The 19,517-nt window shown below is 38.6% G+C and overlaps 1 protein-coding gene across 12 annotated transcripts in view; it reads left to right on the forward strand.

Annotated features, from left to right (window-relative positions):
- LTBP1 (latent transforming growth factor beta binding protein 1) overlaps nucleotides 1–19,517 on the forward strand; it is a 444,191-nt gene that overhangs the window by 392,003 nt on the left and 32,671 nt on the right. For 11 of the 12 annotated variants that reach the window (XM_030921070.1, XM_030921073.1, XM_030921071.1 and 8 more), the window contains 5 exons: nucleotides 11,850–12,026; nucleotides 12,701–12,787; nucleotides 14,659–14,787; nucleotides 15,477–15,617; nucleotides 16,583–16,753. In XM_030921070.1, coding sequence (XP_030776930.1) covers nucleotides 11,850–12,026; nucleotides 12,701–12,787; nucleotides 14,659–14,787; nucleotides 15,477–15,617; nucleotides 16,583–16,753 — 705 coding nt within the window. Of the gene's footprint in view, nucleotides 1–11,849; nucleotides 12,027–12,700; nucleotides 12,788–14,658; nucleotides 14,788–15,476; nucleotides 15,618–16,582; nucleotides 16,754–17,297; nucleotides 17,641–19,517 lie in introns of those variants that run through there. The other variant, XM_030921078.1, reaches the window with a different exon arrangement.

Raw genomic sequence — 19,517 nt, forward strand, 5'->3', positions numbered from 1 at the left:
GTTAAGTAACTGTCTTTTTCTTATTTTTGCTTGGTTCCATAGGGTAGCACCTTACCTATAGTGTTATTTTGAATGAGTTAATTCATATGTCATAATATATAGCCATTAAATGGCCTACATGATGCTTAGATAGTCATGATAAAGATAAACGTATGTGATACAATGTTAAGTGAAAAAATGCAGGATATTCCAACGATCACACTCTGTAGAGGAAGATAAAAAGATAATTGTTGGATCCCAACCAGTAACTAGTGGAGCTTATTCATTTGTATAGCTCCTGGCAGCTTTTACTTTTATCATGCCTCAATTTGTATAGTTGTTAGTGAACTTTGATTGTATGGAGTCTTAACACTGTCTTATGACAGTCTTCATTTAAAAAAAATTTCTAGCAGTATCCTGAGAAACTGAGTTTAGCCATAAACTTCAGCAGAAGCCTTCTGTCTGATTTCATCAGAGCCAATAATTGATCAATTATTTGAAAAAGGTGATTAAAAACTGGAAATCATAAAAGGTAACATCTTCTAAATTTAATTTTTAACTCAAAGGATATAAGTACATTTGGCCCGGTGCGGTGGCTCACTCCTGTAATCCCAGCACTTTGGGAGACCGAGGCAGGCAGATCACTTGAGGCCAGGAGTTCTAAACCAGCCTGGCCAACAAGGTGAAACCCTGTCTCTACTAAAAATACAAAAATTAGCCGGGTGTGGTGGCATATGCTTGTAATCAGTAAGGCAGAGGCACGTGAATCGCTTGAACACGTGAGGCGAGGTTGCAGTGAGTTGAGATCACACCACTGCACTCCAGCCTGAGCGACACAGCCAGATTGTCTCAAAAGAAAAAAGAAAAAAAAAGTACATTCATGCACCAATCTTTGAAGAGAAAGGCTATGGTCTTTTTCTGTGTAGAGGTTCATTTGTGGAGTTTGTGTGGCTATCCCGCATAAACCCCATCTGTTATGTGTTACTTACACTTTCTTTGTAGAAGGGAGAATCTAAAGCCTTTTCCAAAGCAAACGAATGTAAAATCCCTCTAGATTTTTACAGTTTTTCTCAATTTTTTACACTTGTCTTGTCCACACCTAAGTTGATAGCATTTCTTTTACTGAATCAACTTTATCGAATCTTTCTAAAGCTTTAACTTGCCCTAGAAACAGCTCTTCTAGTCACATTCATATTGTACTGGTTGATGTAATATTTAATTAAATTATGTAAGTACAATAATCAATACACTGACACAGAATGTTTGAGTATATACCTAGGTGAGTCTTGATTTGCATACTGCGCAGCCTATAGGAGCAGAAGTGTGTGGACCTCTGCAAGAACAGCCGTCCGGCTCTGAGCATTCTCCCTTCCGTGAGCATCAGCAATGGTGTTTTACAGAGGGCAAGAAAACATCAGTTAACACAGCAAGTTGGTTAAATGTTGGCCAGTTAAGAGAGTTTGTACCCTGTCCAGTAAAAGAATCTGCTATTCCATAGAACAAAACATTTTAGGCCAAATATAAATAAACGTTTTTAGACTAGGATTCAAATTAATTTCATTATATATATAATATACTGAAGCTGAGATCTCATCCTTCCTGAAAAGTGCTTAGGAAGGGGAAGATAGATTTCTAGCATAGGCTATCACGTTTTTATTCAGCTGTAAAACTCCCCCAGGACAATCTTCATTCCAACAATGATAATCTGATGTGGTATCATACTGAAGACAGAACTAGGGCAATGGCGTAGGGTATTAGGAAGGCAGATTTCAGGTCAGTATCCGGAAGAGCTTTCCAATAACTAACAAGAGCTAGTCAGCAAAAAGTAGCCTCACAAAATACTGGAGTGCTTCCTGCAAAGGCATCCAAGAACAGGTGGGATACCCACTGGCAGAAGAGCACCCACTTCCAGCAGGGTATTGTCCCAGATGAACCTTTAAGGTACTTCGGAATGCTCATGCCCTAGGGTTTTTATTTCTAAACTTTCTTGCTTCCCACATGTGTATTTTTTAGGTCTGCCTTAATGTTTTTGACTGCCTGGGCCTTTGGCCACTAGTTTACATTGCTGTGCATTGCCTAAAAGCATCTGAAAAAGAAGTAACTAAAAAAAAGTCCCTACCAGGCCACTCATCACATTTAAGGAGGTATGGATATAAAATATAGTCTGATGCTATTATTTCCTTAGTGCCTGTGATAATTGCTCAGTAAAAACTTTATGTCTTTGGGCACTCTAAGGGAAGCAGTAAATATTTAATCTTGGCAACTGCAGCCTTCAGACCTTACCCACAAAATGCTGTTCTCTTCCTTGATTGGTGTACAGAGGAAATTCTGTGGTAGGAACGGAATCTTATTCTTAAAACAGAAGGTATAATGAAAAGAGCACAATGAAAAACATGCATATTATAATCCATATAGGTATTCTTCACTTTAAGAAAAGCAAACAAAATCAGAAAGTATAAAGCATATAGGTTGGGGTGATTCGTTGTATTATAAAGTAATTCTTCACTTTACTCAACAGTTTATCATAGGGTTTCTTTAAATATCAGTTTTCGCTAATACATTTGGGATCTTATTCCCACATCATGAACTATATCCTAGACTTCTGCATTTAGAAACCACCTTAGTGATTTTTCCAGCTCAATTTTTTTTATTTATAGGTAAAGACACTGAGGCCCAGAGAAACATCTTAAATGTTATTCTTAAGGTTATATAGCTAATGAATGGCAGAATTGGTTCAGGAACCCAGCTCAGGGATCTTCCCACTTCACCATTTCTACTTTTAGGGCTGAGGACACCAAGACACCAAATTCTTCTCAAAATTGGCTTTTTTCATTTTGTTTTTCATTATTAAGATAATACACATTAATCATAGAAAATTGGCAAATACAAAATAAATCAAAAAGAAAGTCCCCTGCAGTATCACCATCCGATATCTATCACCGTCTTGACCTCTGGACTCTGAAAGGACATCCATATTCCCCTGCCTCAGCAGAACCATCTTCCATTTGACCTTCAGTGCACTGAAATCAGGCCCTCTGACTTTTCATCTAAGTGAGCCGTCAGTGAGCTTCTATATACTAAACTCGTTAGTCTCATCCCAGAGTCGTCTTCTGAAACATTTGACACTGGTTTTTCATCTTTTCCCCCATCTTTGCCCTGTGATTGATTTCACGACATTACTGTTCCCTGCATTCTCCTGCCTCTTGGACGAGTCTGTTCCTGTCTCATTCTCAGATTCCTCTTCTCCTGCCCATTCCTTAAATAATAACATCCCAGGCAGTTGCATGCCTAGCTCTCTTCTTATTTATGTTTTTCTCCTGGGATGTTTTATCTGCTTTGGAGTCAACTGTTACTTATATGATGTTGCCTGCTAAGTAAATATCTTCTGCCTCGACCTGTGTTCTGAGTGTCATGCTCCTATTTCCAGCTGCCTATTGGACTTTGTCTTCCAGGGTGTCTTGTAAGCCTCTCTGGCTGACAGTTATTCAAACCTAAATTAATCACCATTTCCTCTACTTGTGTCTGTTTATTTATTTATTTATTTATTTTTATTTTTGAGATGGAGTCTTGCTCTGTCGCCCAGGCTGGAGTGCAGTGGCACGACCTTGGCTCACTGCAACCTCTGCCTCCCGGGTTCAAGGGATTCTCCTGCCTCAGCCTCCTGAGTAGCTGGGATTATAGGTGCATACCACCACACGCGGCTAATTTTTATATTTTTAGTAGAGACAGGATTTCACCATGTTGGTCAGGCTGGTCGTGAACTCCTGACCTTGTGATCCACCTGCCTCGGCCTCCCAAAGTGCTGGGATAACAGGCATGAGCCACCGCGCCCAGCCGTGTCTATTTATTAATTGCCAGACATCGATACTAGAAATTCTGAAGTCATACATTTTTTGTCTCCCCATTCGTCATCCAAGCAGTCTATCATAACATCCTGTCAGTTCTACCTTCAGGGTGTTCAAATCTCTCCCTGCTCTGGATGCTGCCTCCCTGGGTCAGTCTTCCAGCATCACTTACTTGGATCATTCCAGTAGCCTCCTGCCTTCTCTCCCTGCCTCTCTCATCAATTCCTGCTCCACACTGCTGCCAGATTTAATGTTTTCAAAACACAGATCTGGGTTTAAATCGTTCAGTCTTTCAACTGCTTGCCACTGCTTTATAGCATGAAGTCCAAATGCATTAGCAGGGCAGCAATATCCTTTATCCTCTGTAATGTAACCTGCTTGTTTAGCTTTCTGTCCTACACTCCCCATACCTACATCCAAGCCCATGCCCTGCTCATGGTTACCCCGAATAATTATGCTTTCCCAAGATGATGACTTTGCTCTTGCTCCATTGCCCAGGCTGGAGTGCAGTGGCGTGATCTTGGCTCACCACAACCTCCACCTTCTGAGTTCAAGTGATTCTTGTGCCTCCACCTCCCTAGTAGCAAGGATTACGGGCCTGTGCCACTATGCCCACCTAATTTTGTATTTTTAGTAGAGACAGGGTTTTGCCATGTTGACCAGCCTGGTCTTGAACTCCTGACCTCAAGTGATTTGCCTGCCTTGTCCTTCCAAAGTGCTGGGATTACAGGCATGAGCCACTGTGCCTGTCTTCTTGTTAGCCTTTCCTGAAATATCTCTCAAGCCTTTTTAAAAGTCTGCTCGACTCTCACCAAGTTGTCACACATTCCCCAAATCCCCAAGGTGGAATTACGGGATTCTGCCTCTCTGCTCTCCACGTGCCTTATTTTTGTGACTAACAGCCTCTGAATCTTATTCTCTCTGCATCCACTGCAAAACAGCTCACTGCTTAGCACGATGCCTGATGGATGGTAGACACTCACTAACTGTTGAATAAATTGCCTCTCCACATTAGAAGCACATGTCCCTTTAATAACCCATCCCCCCCATTCCTAGCTACTTCTACAGAATAAAAATAATTTTTCATTTTTTCAAAGATTTAATAGGGGCACACTTAAGTAAGGAAATGTCTGTTCACACTTCCATGTAAGAAGTGCTGCTTCAGATTGCTTGAGTTAAATTGGAAGAGATTAAATTAAAAGAAAAAAAGAATGTCTCCCCACTGGACTCATCTTGGTAGTTCTGACAATTGAACTCAAACAGGATCCCTGTTCCCTTCCTAGAAAGGCACACTACAGGTTTTGTGTATGTACACTTTTTTTTTTTTTGAGACAGAGTCTCGCTCTGTTGCCCAGGCTGGAGTGCAGTGGCATGATCTCAGCTCACTGCAAGCTCTGCCTCCCGGGTTTACGCCATTCTCCTGCCTCAGACTCCTGAGTAGCTGGGACTACAGGCTCCCGCCACCATGCCCGGCTAATTTCGTTTTTGTATTTTTAGTAGAGACAGGGTTTCACCATGTTGGCCAGGATGGTCTTAATCTCCTGACCTCATGATCCACCCACCTCAGCCTCCCAAAGTGCTGGGATTACAGGCGTGAGCCACCGTGCCCGGCTGTGCATGTACACATTTTTTAAAGGCAGGAAACCACATGTAACAATCAGTCAACTGTTATATGTGGCAGAGTCTGTTTTTTAAAATGTGTTTAGTTAACCTGTTAAAGAAATTTAACATTGAAAGAGTTTTATAAACATTATTTCTGATTGGAAAAAAAGACTTTTGGTAGGAAAAAAATATTAAAGAAAGTAAGACCACAGTATTTATAATGCAAATATTGTAAAAGGCCATAAAACTCCTGAGGTCCTATTGTGTATTTGTAATGGATCTATACCGTAAATGTAGGTAAGGCTGAGGAAAATACATTCATTTGTTTTTTAAAAAAATACTGAGTCAAGTTTCTTCCCACATCCAGCGATGATAATGAGAAGGTATCATCTTTTTGGTATAAAAGCCAAACTGCTTTTATAAGATTTTCTGCTTGCTATAGATAGTACCTAAAGTCATATCTGAGTTTCTGATAAAGAGGTGGCAGTGTTTTAATGACCTGACATATCAATCAAAGTGACAAACTAAAACTGTACACACACACCACACACACACACCATTGTACCTTCATTTATTTTTATTTTTTGAGACAGGATCTCGCTCTGTTGCCCAGGCAGGAGTGGTGTAGTGGTATGGTCATGGTTTGCTGCAGCCTTGACCTGCTGGGCTTAAGTGATCCTCCCACCTCAGCCTCCTGAGTAGCTGGGATTACAGGCCCACACCACCATGCACAGCTTGTTTTTAAAATTTTTTTGTAGGACAAGGTCTCACCATGTTGCCCAGGCTGGTCTTAATACTACAAGATATACCCATAATGTTGCATTAGAAATGCATTTTGGATCCTAGAACTTGCCATAAACTAAACCTGAAGAGGAATGGTTTGTGCATTTCCTTTTAAACGTTTTCATACACTTTGTGTGTCACTTCGGATTTGCTTTACTCATGCATTTATCCTTGCAGGCCCTCATGATGCCTGAGTGTCAGGAATGTTACAGGCTTGTGTTGTGTGACATCTGCTCATTCCCCCATCTCCATATGTGCTTCCTATTCTGACTCTGTACTCTTCTCTCGTTTTTCTTTCTCTGCAGTACAGCTGTCCCTTGGTATTTAAGAGAGCTTGGTTCCAGGGCCCCGAACACAGCATAGTATTTACATATAACATATGCACATCCTCGTGTATACATTGAATCATCCCTAGATGACTCATAATACGTAATACTATATAAATGACATGTAAATGGTTACTCTATACTGTTGTTTTGTATTGTTTTTGTATGCTTTTTATTTTTTCAAATATTTTTGATCTGCAGTTGATTGAATTCACAGATGTGAAACCCATGAATACAGAGGGCTGGGCCCACGGTACTTTATTTGGCTTTCAGGAGCCCCTTCATTCATCCATTTCTGCTCATTTTTCTTCTCCCTGCTTTTCCACTCTATAGTAATATCCCTGACTTTCTCCTCTCCTCACCCTCTCACTGTCCCTGGCTCATTTTCTCCATTCTCTTATAATGCCTTCACTAGATGTCAGCTCCACCAGGCATCCTTCCCTGATAGCCTTGTCTACCCATCCCTGTGCAGTGAGGCCTAGGTGTGTGTGTGTGTGTCCTGGGAGTAAAGCCTCCAGTTCACTCCTTAAGACCTCTTTAAGAGCAAGAACTATGTGGAGAGATCCTCTTTTAAGTGTTTTTACTCTTGTGCTTTTTTTTCTAAACTTCACTTTGACTGCTTTAACATGTTTTACCATCTTAAGTTATCCACTTTCTGTTACTGAACACCAGGGGTTTGGTCTAGGTTCTAGCTCACTGCACAGAAAGCCAATCACTGAGACTACAAGTATTGCCAAAGAAGAAGGCTTTAATTGGGTGCTATGGCCAAGGAGATGGGAGCTCAGTCTCAAATCCACTTCCCTGATGGACTAAAACTAGGGGTTTATGTAACGGGGAAGAAATGTAACAATGTATAAGAAAACAAGAGCAAGGGAGGGACGGGGAAAGGGAAAGCATCATGATGAATCAGGGATCAGCATCTCATGTCAGGATGTGGTGATCTGGTGAGTTTCCGTTCTTTGATACTTTTTTTTAAGAGGCCTGAAGGTCATTTCCTGAGAAAGGAACTCAGATAAGACAAATGTTAAGTTTCAAGCTTTAAGATCAGAAATGTCTGCCGGGCGAGGTCACTCATGCCTGTAATCCCAGCACTTTGGGAGGCCAAGGTGGGTGGGTCACGAGGTCAGGAGATTGAGCGGTGAAACCTCGTCTCTATAGAAAATACAAAAAATTAGTCGGACATGGTGGTGGGTGCCTGTAGTCCCAGCTACTTGGGAGGCTGAGGTAGGAGAATGGCGTGAACCCAGGAGGTGGAGCTTGCAGTGAGCCAAGATTGAAACACTGCACTCCAGCTTGGGCAACAGAGTGAGACTCTGTCTCAAAAAAAAAAAAAAAAGAAAAACACATTTCTCATTTTCCAAGTTCTTGTATGAGAAAACTCAAAACAAAAGCATATGAATTTCTAAGTTTTCCTTTATGTCTCCTTGAAATATTAAAGAATTCTTTCTCATTAAAAACGTTAATACCTGTAGCATTTTTAAAATAAGAAAGGAAGTAAAGTGCCCTGGGTAATTCTGCTGAAAGTAATTTATTGAACATCATCATATGCACAGAGTTTTATCCATTGATCTCTTTTCAGGACTACAGGCAGCTGTTTCTTTGGGGGTAACTATTTATTGATGTGTATTAGCAGTGTTACTCTTGGGTCATTGTAGTAATTCTGACTGTTCCAAAAAGGTTCAGAGAGGATTAGCTCATAAAAACCTTCAGAACACATTGTAAATGGAAAGGGAGAGCCCATTTAAAAAGCTCATATCCACTTTGACCAGCTACCTGTTGTAGATTTTCTCATCCCAACAGTAATTCCTAAGATTAGACATTTATGGGGAAAGACTAAAGATGGAAATGGCCCTACAAGCAAATGGCCCACACCCTCTTTAGGCTGATGAACCAAGACAGGAGGAGCTCCCAGAAGGGGCTCTTTATAGGTGGTGTCTTCAGCTCAAACCTACTCCTTCCTATTCAGAGCCAGGGGACATGATTGCACTATTTGTGGCCTTGTTGCTGAACCCCCAGCAGCAGAGATTATCTGTGTCCCTCTTCCCATTTATCTCAAAGATGAAAACAAAAAAAACACAAAGAATAAAGGGCAAAGCAGAACAAACCCATGCTATGTGAGATAAGAACCTGAGCTCCAAAGAAGGGTTTTGGGGAAAGCAGTAGACATAGGCCACTTGAAAGCGACAGTAGTTTTCTCTTCTGGGAATTGAGGACGCTGTATTTACCAGCACCTTCTATCTCATATAGTCACCCTATGGGTCACATGAAAAGTCCTCTGTAAACGTTCCCTCAGAAAAAAACATAGAAAATGTCCAAAACCAAACTTTCTTGTTGTTACCAGCCACACCTCTAGAATAAAATATGAAAAACTTGATCTTTTTATGCAAATGTGAAGCCAACCTCTTAATGCAAATTGAAAACTCAAATCTGAAAATATTGAAGGAGGATTAATATAGTTTTTAGAAGTCTGAAGGAGGATTCATATATTTTTTAGAAGTCTGTGGCATGAGATATGTAGTACAGCTAATCTTATTCATAATATCATTAAGAAAAAGAAGATTCATTTTTTTTAATACTTGGCACTTTCTATGACTATTGATTTGATCTTTTAAAATTAGTTTCCAATATAGAAACCCTGCACCCCGGCAGCAATGAACTAAACTCTTACAAGAATTTCTTTAAGAAATTACATTATCACATATTTACTGACCAGAGTTTTATCCCAATGGAAAAATGCTCTAGGAAGTTAATTACTTAAAGACTAGGAAGATAGGGAAATTGTAGCTTTTCCCAGAATGACCTTTGTGGACTAGTTTTTAAAAAAGAATTTGAATTTCTTTCCAAACACAGATGAGGGCCTGACTAACCCTCAGTTTCAGCTGTATAAACATTGAACTTTCAAACGTCTTAGAAAATAAGACCAAAACTTTTAACAACCAGTGTAAAACCTGAATAATTACAATTATATTGTTGATTATTTCCCTTTTGGGAAGTAATCTGCTTCTTTCCCCAAAAAGGCAAAGATTGTTTTATTTTCTTTGTTTTTATGAGTGAGTGTAACAAACGTTTTAGTAAACAAAACAATGTTTACCATATATGTATTTGTCTATATATATGTGTGTGTGTTTAAAATACATAAAATTATATATAAATATATTTCAGATTTTAAATTCATATATATTTATAAATTTTGACATGCTTTGACTCAAGAGAAGCCTATAGTTTCTAATTACCTGTGAGTATAATCTTCACTGAGGCCTTATTACAAGTATTCCATTTTGTAATAAACACCATGACATACTTACAACTTTGTACATGAGGGGAAAAAAATTGAGCCTTCTTTTAGCACAAACCATAGAATAAACCTGATTACCAAAACCCTGTTGCTTTTTTGATTTGTATTTCTCACTATTATTTATTAATAGCTAGCTACATTTTTGGACCAGCTGAAGAAAATAATTGAGCAGAATTGGTAGTAGTAACAGGCTGACAATTTATTCACTGTGTTGAGGGAGAGATTATAAAATTTTCTGTAGGGTTCATAATTGATTTAGTAACAATTTAAAATACGTACTCTTAGTTTTCCCAAGTAATTCCATGTCTAAGAGCTCGAAGGCCCTTCTAACGAAGATCCTTTCCGTCAAGAGTGCACAAAGTGAATTTCAGTCCTCTGCACACTTGAAGCAAGCTAGACCAGATGAGGAAAGTGGCAGGTTTTACCCAATTTCACACACGAGGAAATGATTTAAAACCACTTCATAAACTGCTGCATAGAAATCAGCATTTGAGTTTTTTCCTGGACACCTGTTCTAGGTTTACAATTGTCATCAGCTGTTAATGCTAACTTACTGTCCAAGCTGAAATCTGTCAAAGACAAAATAATCAGAGAATTGGCCAGAATCAACTAGATGAGGGATCTTTATAGTCTCACTGATACTCTGTGTTCTGAGAGGAGTGTATATTTCCAAGGTTTGTTTGCTGCTTTGCTTGCTTTTAATGCCAGAAGAGGAAAGAAAGGGCAGTAGCTTTTCTGATAGAATTTTATGAGTTTATATTTTAGAAACACATTTACTATTTAATATGTTAGTAAAATTCCCACTGTCAACTAGGCCCTGCCAAAATAAACATATAGGAAGATATTGTAAAAATAATTTATTTAATTTCTCTGCTCATACAATTATCTGCTAACTTCAAAACAAAGGTAAGTGTAAGTATGTGCGGACATTAAACTCTTACCCTCACCAGTAAATGTCTTCCTTTTGACCTTACAGTTTGAGTCCAAGAATCTGGAAGTAGCAGAGTTCTAGTGACAATATTTCATTAGAATTAATCTAAGTAATTATTATGACAGTAGTCAGCTTCTTATTTGATGTTGCATTAAATAAAAACAGTTAATAAATTCAAACTGGATCATAGGCAGTAATTTGAACTCTATAGCATACAGGAGAGAAGGGGTGTGACTACTTTCCAAGTCTAGTCACAAAATAGTGATCATTTTCTAAAAGCACAGACTTGTTCAAAGACTTCATATCTGATCGAATTCAATCTGTTTCCTTATCTGAAAGTGGGTGGATTTTGTTCTTATCGTTTGTATTCTTTCATATCATCTCCTTCGTGTTTTATCACACAGAGGGTTAAGCTGAATCTGTTAGAATATGTTTTCCTCTAGGACGCACTTGAGCTGGGACTAGAACCCAGATTTGAAATTCTACCCTGAGGCTTAGCTGGCACTCATTATTTCATTCAAAGTCATATATTTGCAACAATTTAAGTAGTTAGATTTTCAGTGATGAAAGGTTATTTAATAGGCTCCAGGTTACAGCAGTATTTTCCTAGTTATCTTCTTCTGTGCAGTCTTCAGAAGAGATTGGGAGCATGGTTGATTCAAATAACTACCTAAGGGTTAAATATTATGTGTGGGCTCAGACCCCTGGTCAAGTGTTGGGGAAAATTTTTATTGATTTAAGTAGGTGTTATAGCTCAGTAACAAATGGCCCTATATTTGGCAAGAAAAGCAGATATGGAAACTCTACTCACAGCCAAATCTACAATAATAAAATAATTGGTTCACGTAAAAGGAAATGGTTTTGACAGATTTACACTCTTGGGGTATGTTAGAATTCCACCAAAACTCAGGATTCAAGTGCATTTTTATCTCAAAGTGGAAGAATCTGACACTGAAAGTGGAAAGCATTTTCTATAAAGCAAATGCTATTGACACGGTCACTCTTTCACCCATTGCATTCTCTACGAGTTGTGTTAGGTAGTTCTGATGTGTCCTATTGTCACTCTTTACCTTCTCTACTCCATTTAGATTTAGATGTAGATCAACCCAAAGAAGAAAAGAAAGAATGCTACTATAATCTCAATGACGCCAGTCTCTGTGATAATGTGTTGGCCCCCAATGTCACGAAACAAGAATGCTGCTGTACATCGGGTGCGGGATGGGGAGATAACTGTGAAATCTTCCCCTGCCCGGTCTTGGGAACTGGTAAGAATCTGCTGAGTGGTCGAGTCACACTTGTGTTTGGTCATATGGTGTCCCTGGGCCTTGAAATGATGACACTCACTCCCACAGCCAACTCAAGGCGACTTACCACATAGTGAGTTTCATTCAGCGCTAGATCCAGCACCCGCATCCCATCTTAATATGAATCCTTGAACTTCTCTTCATCAGAGTGTACTGTGACACTCAGGTTCTGTGTGATATTTTGGCAGAAAGTTAATTCAGTTTTATTCCACTTTAAAATTAAAATCAATCTTTGCTGCTAATAATGATACAGCATTATTCGTAACTAGAGTTTGTGTATTGAAGCTAAGATTTTGTGTAATTGATTCTTATTAAACCTTTAAGAAACTAGACATCACAGTCATGGAAAAATAATAGTTATAATATCAAGTAAAGCATGAATAAGAAAATATGAGTGAACTTGGAGGTTTTTTTAATTAAAAAGTGTAAGAAAATCTATGAAGTCATTAGATTTCTTTGCACTTAATCCATAATTTTTTGAGATTGTACTAAATTTATTTGCTGGAATTGCCTTAAAGTTACCGAGTCTGAGAAAGCAAAACTGAACTTGAAACATGCATTCATGGAAGATGTTGATTCTTTGTTTTTTCTTTTCAACTTATTTCTTTTCTTGGTTTTGTCTCTTCTAAAATCAGCTGAGTTCACTGAAATGTGTCCCAAAGGGAAAGGTTTTGTGCCTGCTGGAGAATCCTCTTCGGAAGCTGGTGGTGAGAACTATAAAGGTCAGAATCAAGTGGAAACAAATTTTCAACACATTGTATATATGTGAGATACTCAAGTGAATGCATGGCTTGGGTTTCACAGAATTAGAGTTCTTTTTAGTCATGAAAACTGATTACAAAGTCCTTAATTCTACCATTAAAAGAAAGTCCCCATGGACTTGGAGTCAGAACACAAACTGTGTGATGCTGGGAAGTAGACATTGGGAGGTGAACTTCTGAGTTTCTATCTCTTCATCCCTGAGATAGGAATAATTTCTCAAAGGTTATGATAAGGATTAAATAAGATAATGTATCTGAAAGTACTTAACAAATTCTGTACCTAGTACATACTTACTAAATATATTATTTTATTCTAGATGCTTAATAGAAATCATATAAATTATGATCATATAAATTTGACCACTAGTTGTCTTTATGGTCATCAACAAAGCTAAGGTTCTTGTATTTTTAGACTTTATCCTACTGTTGTGGGGCCTTTTACCAGTGGCCACAAGTTCATAATGAGAAATGGAAGAGAAGACAACCAGAGTAGACATGTTTTATATATTTAATGCTACTATTATGTAATTCTAAAATAAATGTGCAGCCTTTTAATGTTGGTGAATATCCACATGTATGAATATTTCCTCATTAACCACTCACTTTTGACATTTTCATGATAGAGATATTACCTTTTATATACAAAGTTATTTTTTTCCTTTATAGTTTAATACTGAAGACTGCTAAGTAGCTGGGAAACAGACTATAAAATCATTTTTATTGTCAATTTTTGGAAAACTAGTGTTTGAATAATATGGTGTAATTCAGTAGCTGGATAAGAAATTCCATTTGTGTTTTTTTAAATACATCTATGATTTGGTCCAATTAAATAATGAGAAGACTTGGTTTATAATACGCGTTGAATGGTTTCCAAATTCACAAATATACATTACTATGTTTTTGCAGGGATGTCGTTAAATCTCCCTTCATATTAAGGTACAGAGCTCTGATTTCACCATAAATTCATCTTCTCTTTTATATGAAAATAAATTCCTCCTCTTCCTATTTTAGCAGTGCTGTTAATGGTTGGAAGATTGGATTCAGATCCAACCAGCCATATGTTCTAGGCTTGGCTTTGCCATTTTCTATCTGTGTAACTTTAAGCAAATCCTCTATGGAGTCTTCAGGTTGTAAAATGAGGAATAGATGACATTAGCTCTAAAATGCTAGAACTAATGCTAATAATAGCAGTAAAAGCAACAGATAACACTTTTGAGTATCTGCTTATGCTAGAGTATATACTGAGTCCTAGCCATGGATTATCTCATTTCATCCTTCCACTCTTATTAGGTAGATGTTCCTATTGTCTCTAATTTATCACTGAGTAAACTGAGATAGCAAACTGTTAATTCTATGGGGGAATGGGTCTGCTAACCCCCTTAGCAAATTGTGCTTTCTTTTATCAAGAAAGACTTGCATTCAAGTTCCACCAAACCTTCTTGGAAACGTTCTACATCTCAACTAGTGAATGGGCCAGAATATACATTATAGAACATGTTTCTTAAAAGGTATATATCCTTCTGTTGATGCCACTATGGAACCATAGACCATTTCATCAAATATGAGGTAGCATCTCAGAAACCATATTTACAAATACACTTCTCCAATAATGGTTTGGCCATTGCTTCTCAAATATCACAGACAAACTACATCTGTTTATGTTTTTATGCCTGCCAATTAGGCCTTATTTTAAGAATATTGCTGTTTCTGTAGGATTCTTTGGAATATAAATATTATAATATCTAACTTAAAGCCCCAAATCTGGTTATACTCTTTTTAATTGAAAGATCAAACCTAACTCCTTTTTGTATTTCTCAATTTTTTCCCAATAGATGCAGATGAATGCCTACTTTTTGGACAAGAAATCTGCAAAAATGGTTTCTGTTTGAACACTCGGCCTGGATATGAATGCTACTGTAAGCAAGGGACATACTACGATCCTGTGAAACTGCAGTGCTTTGGTAAGCTTTAAGGGGATATAGTATGGTGTACTGTGAAAATATACAGATGGAAAAAATAACTATGCTATGTAGTAAAAACAATTTCCTTGAATCTAAATCATATGTTGAAAAGATGTGTAAATGTTTTAGGGATCTTTTTCTTAACCGCAATTTAAGGAAAAAAAAAAAAAACCACCTCCATTCTACTGTTTGAATGTATTTCAAACAAAGAGTTAATATTCACTGTGGAATTATAATTCAGGCCACTGGTATAACTGAAGTGTTCTTTTGGTCTGTGGCACCTCCTGTTTCATCACTCATACTGTGCAAGTGAGAGCCATTTTAAATCCTGACCCAGACTTTAATGCTTAAGCAGAAAACCATATATACTAGGCAGAAAAACATAGCAAAAGGCAATAATTTTAAAAGTTATCATAAGGAGCCATTTTATCTTAAATTTCTAAGCATATCCTGTTCATCAATGTTTTCTTTCCTTATTTAATGTCAGCAGCAGCAGCAATGTTGTTTTTCAGTCTGAGCAGCTTACATTTTTATAGTCAGAGTCACTCTCTTTTGGATGATAATGTGTGGTTAATTAAAAGTGGCAGCCCCTGGAATCTGGACTAAATAGAGCAATGTGTCAAGTTTGGTGAGTGTATGAGGTACAACTGATGGCTGATTTTCTTTAGTAATATTTTTTTTCTCTTAAGATATGGATGAATGTCAAGACCCCAGTAGTTGTATTGATGGCCAGTGTGTTAATACAGAGGGCTCTTACAACTGCTTCTGTACTCACCCCATGGTCCTGGATGCATCAGAAAAAAGATGTATAAGACCGGCTGAGTCAAACGGTATGTTTCCAGGAGATGCAAACCTGTGTCCAAGTAAATATCATAAGGTTTTCCTTTTAACTAAAATTGTGAACCATTGGAAAATAGAAAAAATGAATTCCTTTGGTATTTTGAAATAACTAAAATGAGATACTTACAGAAATAATAACAAGATGCATATCATCAGTATGCAAGAGATTTAATAGCCTGGACATACTCATTAAGTATGGACCCTGGAGTGGCTGAGCAGATGGTGGGGTTGTTCCATGGCTGAGGGTTCATCATCCCTAACCTGCAAAGGCAGCTGAGGGAAATGTAATTCAGGGAAAGATAATTAGGTGTGCTCAGCAGAGTGGAGGGAGTGGATAAGGCTCAGCAGAGCAGAGGGTGGAGTTCAACAAGGTGGTGGAGAGCCCAGAAGTCCACTGACAGAAACTCCTGTCATCCCTGATGCTACTGATAATTGGCAAAAAGCTGCTGATAATTGGCATCATCTATCATTCGCCTCAGGAGCCTGCTTTGGATGAAGTCAGTTGAAAGGTAGGAATTAAAGACTCCAGGATGAAGTGTCACTGGTCCAGGGCTTTGGCAGATTAAATGGATGAGAAGGCGTGAATTCAATAACTGTTACATGGAAAGAAATGGTAGGGTTTGACAGGAGTAAATGAAAAAGTGAAGATTAGAAGAATGAGAAGCCCATCAGGTTTGTGACGGATAGGCAAAATAGTGGGCATTGTATATAACAGTAGGAAGCTGTAGAGAGAAGTATTGTGTTGGGACCGGATGGGCAGGTGGAATTTCAGCTGATGGAATGACACCCAGTTGGAGATGACAGAGAATTGATCCATTCAAAGACCAGACTGGATTCAGACTTTTACTTGGAAGTCACTCTTAGATGGAAGCTTGGAGACTTGCTGGCTTCCAACACAGTGTTTATAAATAGGAATAACTGTGCAATTTTCATGGAACTATGTTTTCCCTTTCAGAACAAATAGAAGAAACTGATGTCTACCAAGATTTGTGCTGGGAACATCTGAGTGATGAGTACGTGTGTAGCCGGCCTCTTGTGGGCAAGCAGACGACGTACACTGAGTGCTGCTGTCTGTATGGAGAGGCCTGGGGCATGCAGTGTGCCCTCTGCCCCATGAAGGATTCAGGTGAGCCCATATCCAGTTCCTTCTGCAGGAGGCCTTTGGGGACAAGTTCATCTCACCTCCTTTGCATCCTGACGTTTCTCTTCCATATCTTCGCCTTCACTCCTGATATCTTATTTTCATTATGTGTGTGTGTGTGTGTGTGTGTGTGTGTGTGTGTGTGTGTGTGTGTGTAGGGCAGGATTGCATAAATATTTCGCTCCTGTTTACCTCCACTCCCGACCCTGTCATTAATTTTTGAAGCCCTCATTCCATTTCCCCAGTGAATGATAAATGACCCAAAGAAACATAACTTAGCAATCAGTGGCATAGGCTTAGAATTTATATTTCCTGGCAGTTCATTTTTTACTACAATTCTTCTCATTCCTAACAGTTTCTACTTGGACCAAAACGTATATTAGAGACGGTAGAAAATCACTGTGGGTCAAAGTCCAAATTTTCATGTCAACCTCTGTATATGGAGGTATAAGAAACGGGTTAGAACAAAAAGGGAAGGATTTAGAAAGTAATCGAAGAAATATTTCAACAAATCTCCTTTCCTTTCAAGTTCTAGATCTATCTGGGTTTAAACCTTTGGCCAACTGGAAAAGATGAGACAGGCTAAGCTCCCAGTTTCATCCCCTCTCCCAGTTTGGAGGAGGCCTGGAAGGTGCTGGCTTCGTGCTTCCTGGCTGGGCTGTCTGGTGACCGTTGAGTTGTGCACTGACTGCCAATTTCCCTTTTTACCGTCATAGCACCTTCTCATTAAAGGAAAGCACTCGAAAGTGTTCAGTGTATCCTTTTGTAAAGTTGACTTGTTAAAGGTAGAAGGATCATGTGCAAGTAGAAAGCAAAGGAGTTTATTATGAATATATTCTCAGAACAGTCGAGAGGGGAAAAATTGCTTGAAAAGAGGAAATGCATTAATTTTTAGTGAATTCAATTAGAATATTTCTTTCAAGCTATATAATAAATTAGCTTTCCAGTTTAGAAATAGCTGAAAACCAATGTAGCATGAAAGAGAAAATAATTGGGAATTCCCGTAAGAAGAAAATGAATAGCCAAGGATAAAGAGCAAATGCGCAAAGCCCTAGATGGCAATGATAGCAGGCCCAGAATGGAGAGAGGGCAGAACTGGGCCAGAGGGCGCTGAGTCTGGAATCCAGCACTGCCATAGCAGCTGCATGACCAGGGGAAAAAACTTCACCCTGTACAGCTCATTTGTGAAATGGAGGCGTCTACATCTGTCTTGGGTTGTTGCAAGGGCTGGGAGGATGTAGGTAGAGCAAGAGGCTAATTACTAGCTTTACTGGTTGTTTCGGGCCCTGGAAGCAGATGCCACGGGGAGACAAAAGTGAAATCACTGTTAATGTGAGTTCAGTGAGGCTTTTGAGTCATTTTCTCACAATGCTATACTACCTCAAATCTTTTGTACTTATGCAGTGGTTTTTCATTGTCTAATTTTTTCCACAAATCACATGTATTCCTCCTAAAGTATTAAAATAGCCAAAGAGGTTATATTCCCCTCCACCTATGCCATCACAATTGAACTCTGCTCCTTAAAGACACTCACTTTTGACAGTTGGGTTTTATCATCTTAGCATTTTCCTACACTTTAATTATCATCATATATTTATATTAGTCATTTCTGTATATTAATATATTTATATCCAACAGCGTTTATAACTGAAGTCTGTATCATTGATCTAAGCTACACTTTGCTTTATATTTTGCACTTCACCATCCCTGAGATCGGGGTCATCTGATAATTATGATATATAACCATGTCCACAGGTATTTTTCCCAATTTTTAACATCTATTATATCAAGATACATTTTACAATCTAGGATCTCTTAAAACTGATGAAAGTAACTTAAAATTTTTTTATATTGATATATTTAGGGGTGCAAGTGTAGATTTCTTACCTGCATGTATTGCGTGGTGGTAAGTAAAGTCTGTGTTTTTAGTGTACCCATAACACGAATAGCGGACTGTGCCCAACAGGTCATTTTTCAACCCTTACCCCACTTCCAGACTCCCACATTTTGGAGTCTCCAGTGTCTATTATTCCATTCCATATGTCCATGTGTACCCATTGTTTAGCTACCATTTATAAGTGAGAACACTCAGTATTTGACTTTCTGTTTCTGAGTAATTTCAATTAGGATAGTGACTTCCAGTTCCACCCATGTTGCTGCAAAATGCACGATTTTATTCTTGGTTATGACTTAGTGGTATTCCATGTATAAAGAAATTTTCTTACTGAAGCGTTCCTACAGGTGCATACGTGGAGGTTCATTGCAGCATTGTTTATAAAAAGAAAATCAGGATTGGGGCAAGATGGGCCAGGGAAAGGTTAGGGGAGGAAAGAAAACAAATGCCCTGCACAAGAGGTGACTGAATAAATCATGTACATCCATAAAACAGATTCCATGCAGTTGTTTAAAAATTACATTGTTTTGGCCGGGCATGGTGGCTCATGCCTGTAATCACAGCACTTTGGGGAGCCGAGACAGGCGGATCACAAGGTCAGGAGATCAAGACCACTGTGTTAGTGGCTAACACAGTGAAACCCCATCTCTACTAAAAGATACAAAAAATTAGCCAGACCTGGTGGCGCACACCTGTAATCCCAGCTACTCGGGAGGCTGAGGCAGGAGAATAGCTTGAACCTGGGAGGCGGAGGTTGCAGTGAGCCGAGATCATGCCACTGTACTCCATCTAGTCTGGGCAACAGAGCGAGACTCTATCTCAAAAAAAAAAAAAAAAAAAAAAAAAAGTACAGCC

Source organism: Rhinopithecus roxellana, chromosome 17 (genome assembly GCF_007565055.1).
Source record: "Rhinopithecus roxellana isolate Shanxi Qingling chromosome 17, ASM756505v1, whole genome shotgun sequence".
In the NCBI taxonomy this organism is placed as follows: domain Eukaryota; kingdom Metazoa; phylum Chordata; class Mammalia; order Primates; family Cercopithecidae; genus Rhinopithecus; species Rhinopithecus roxellana.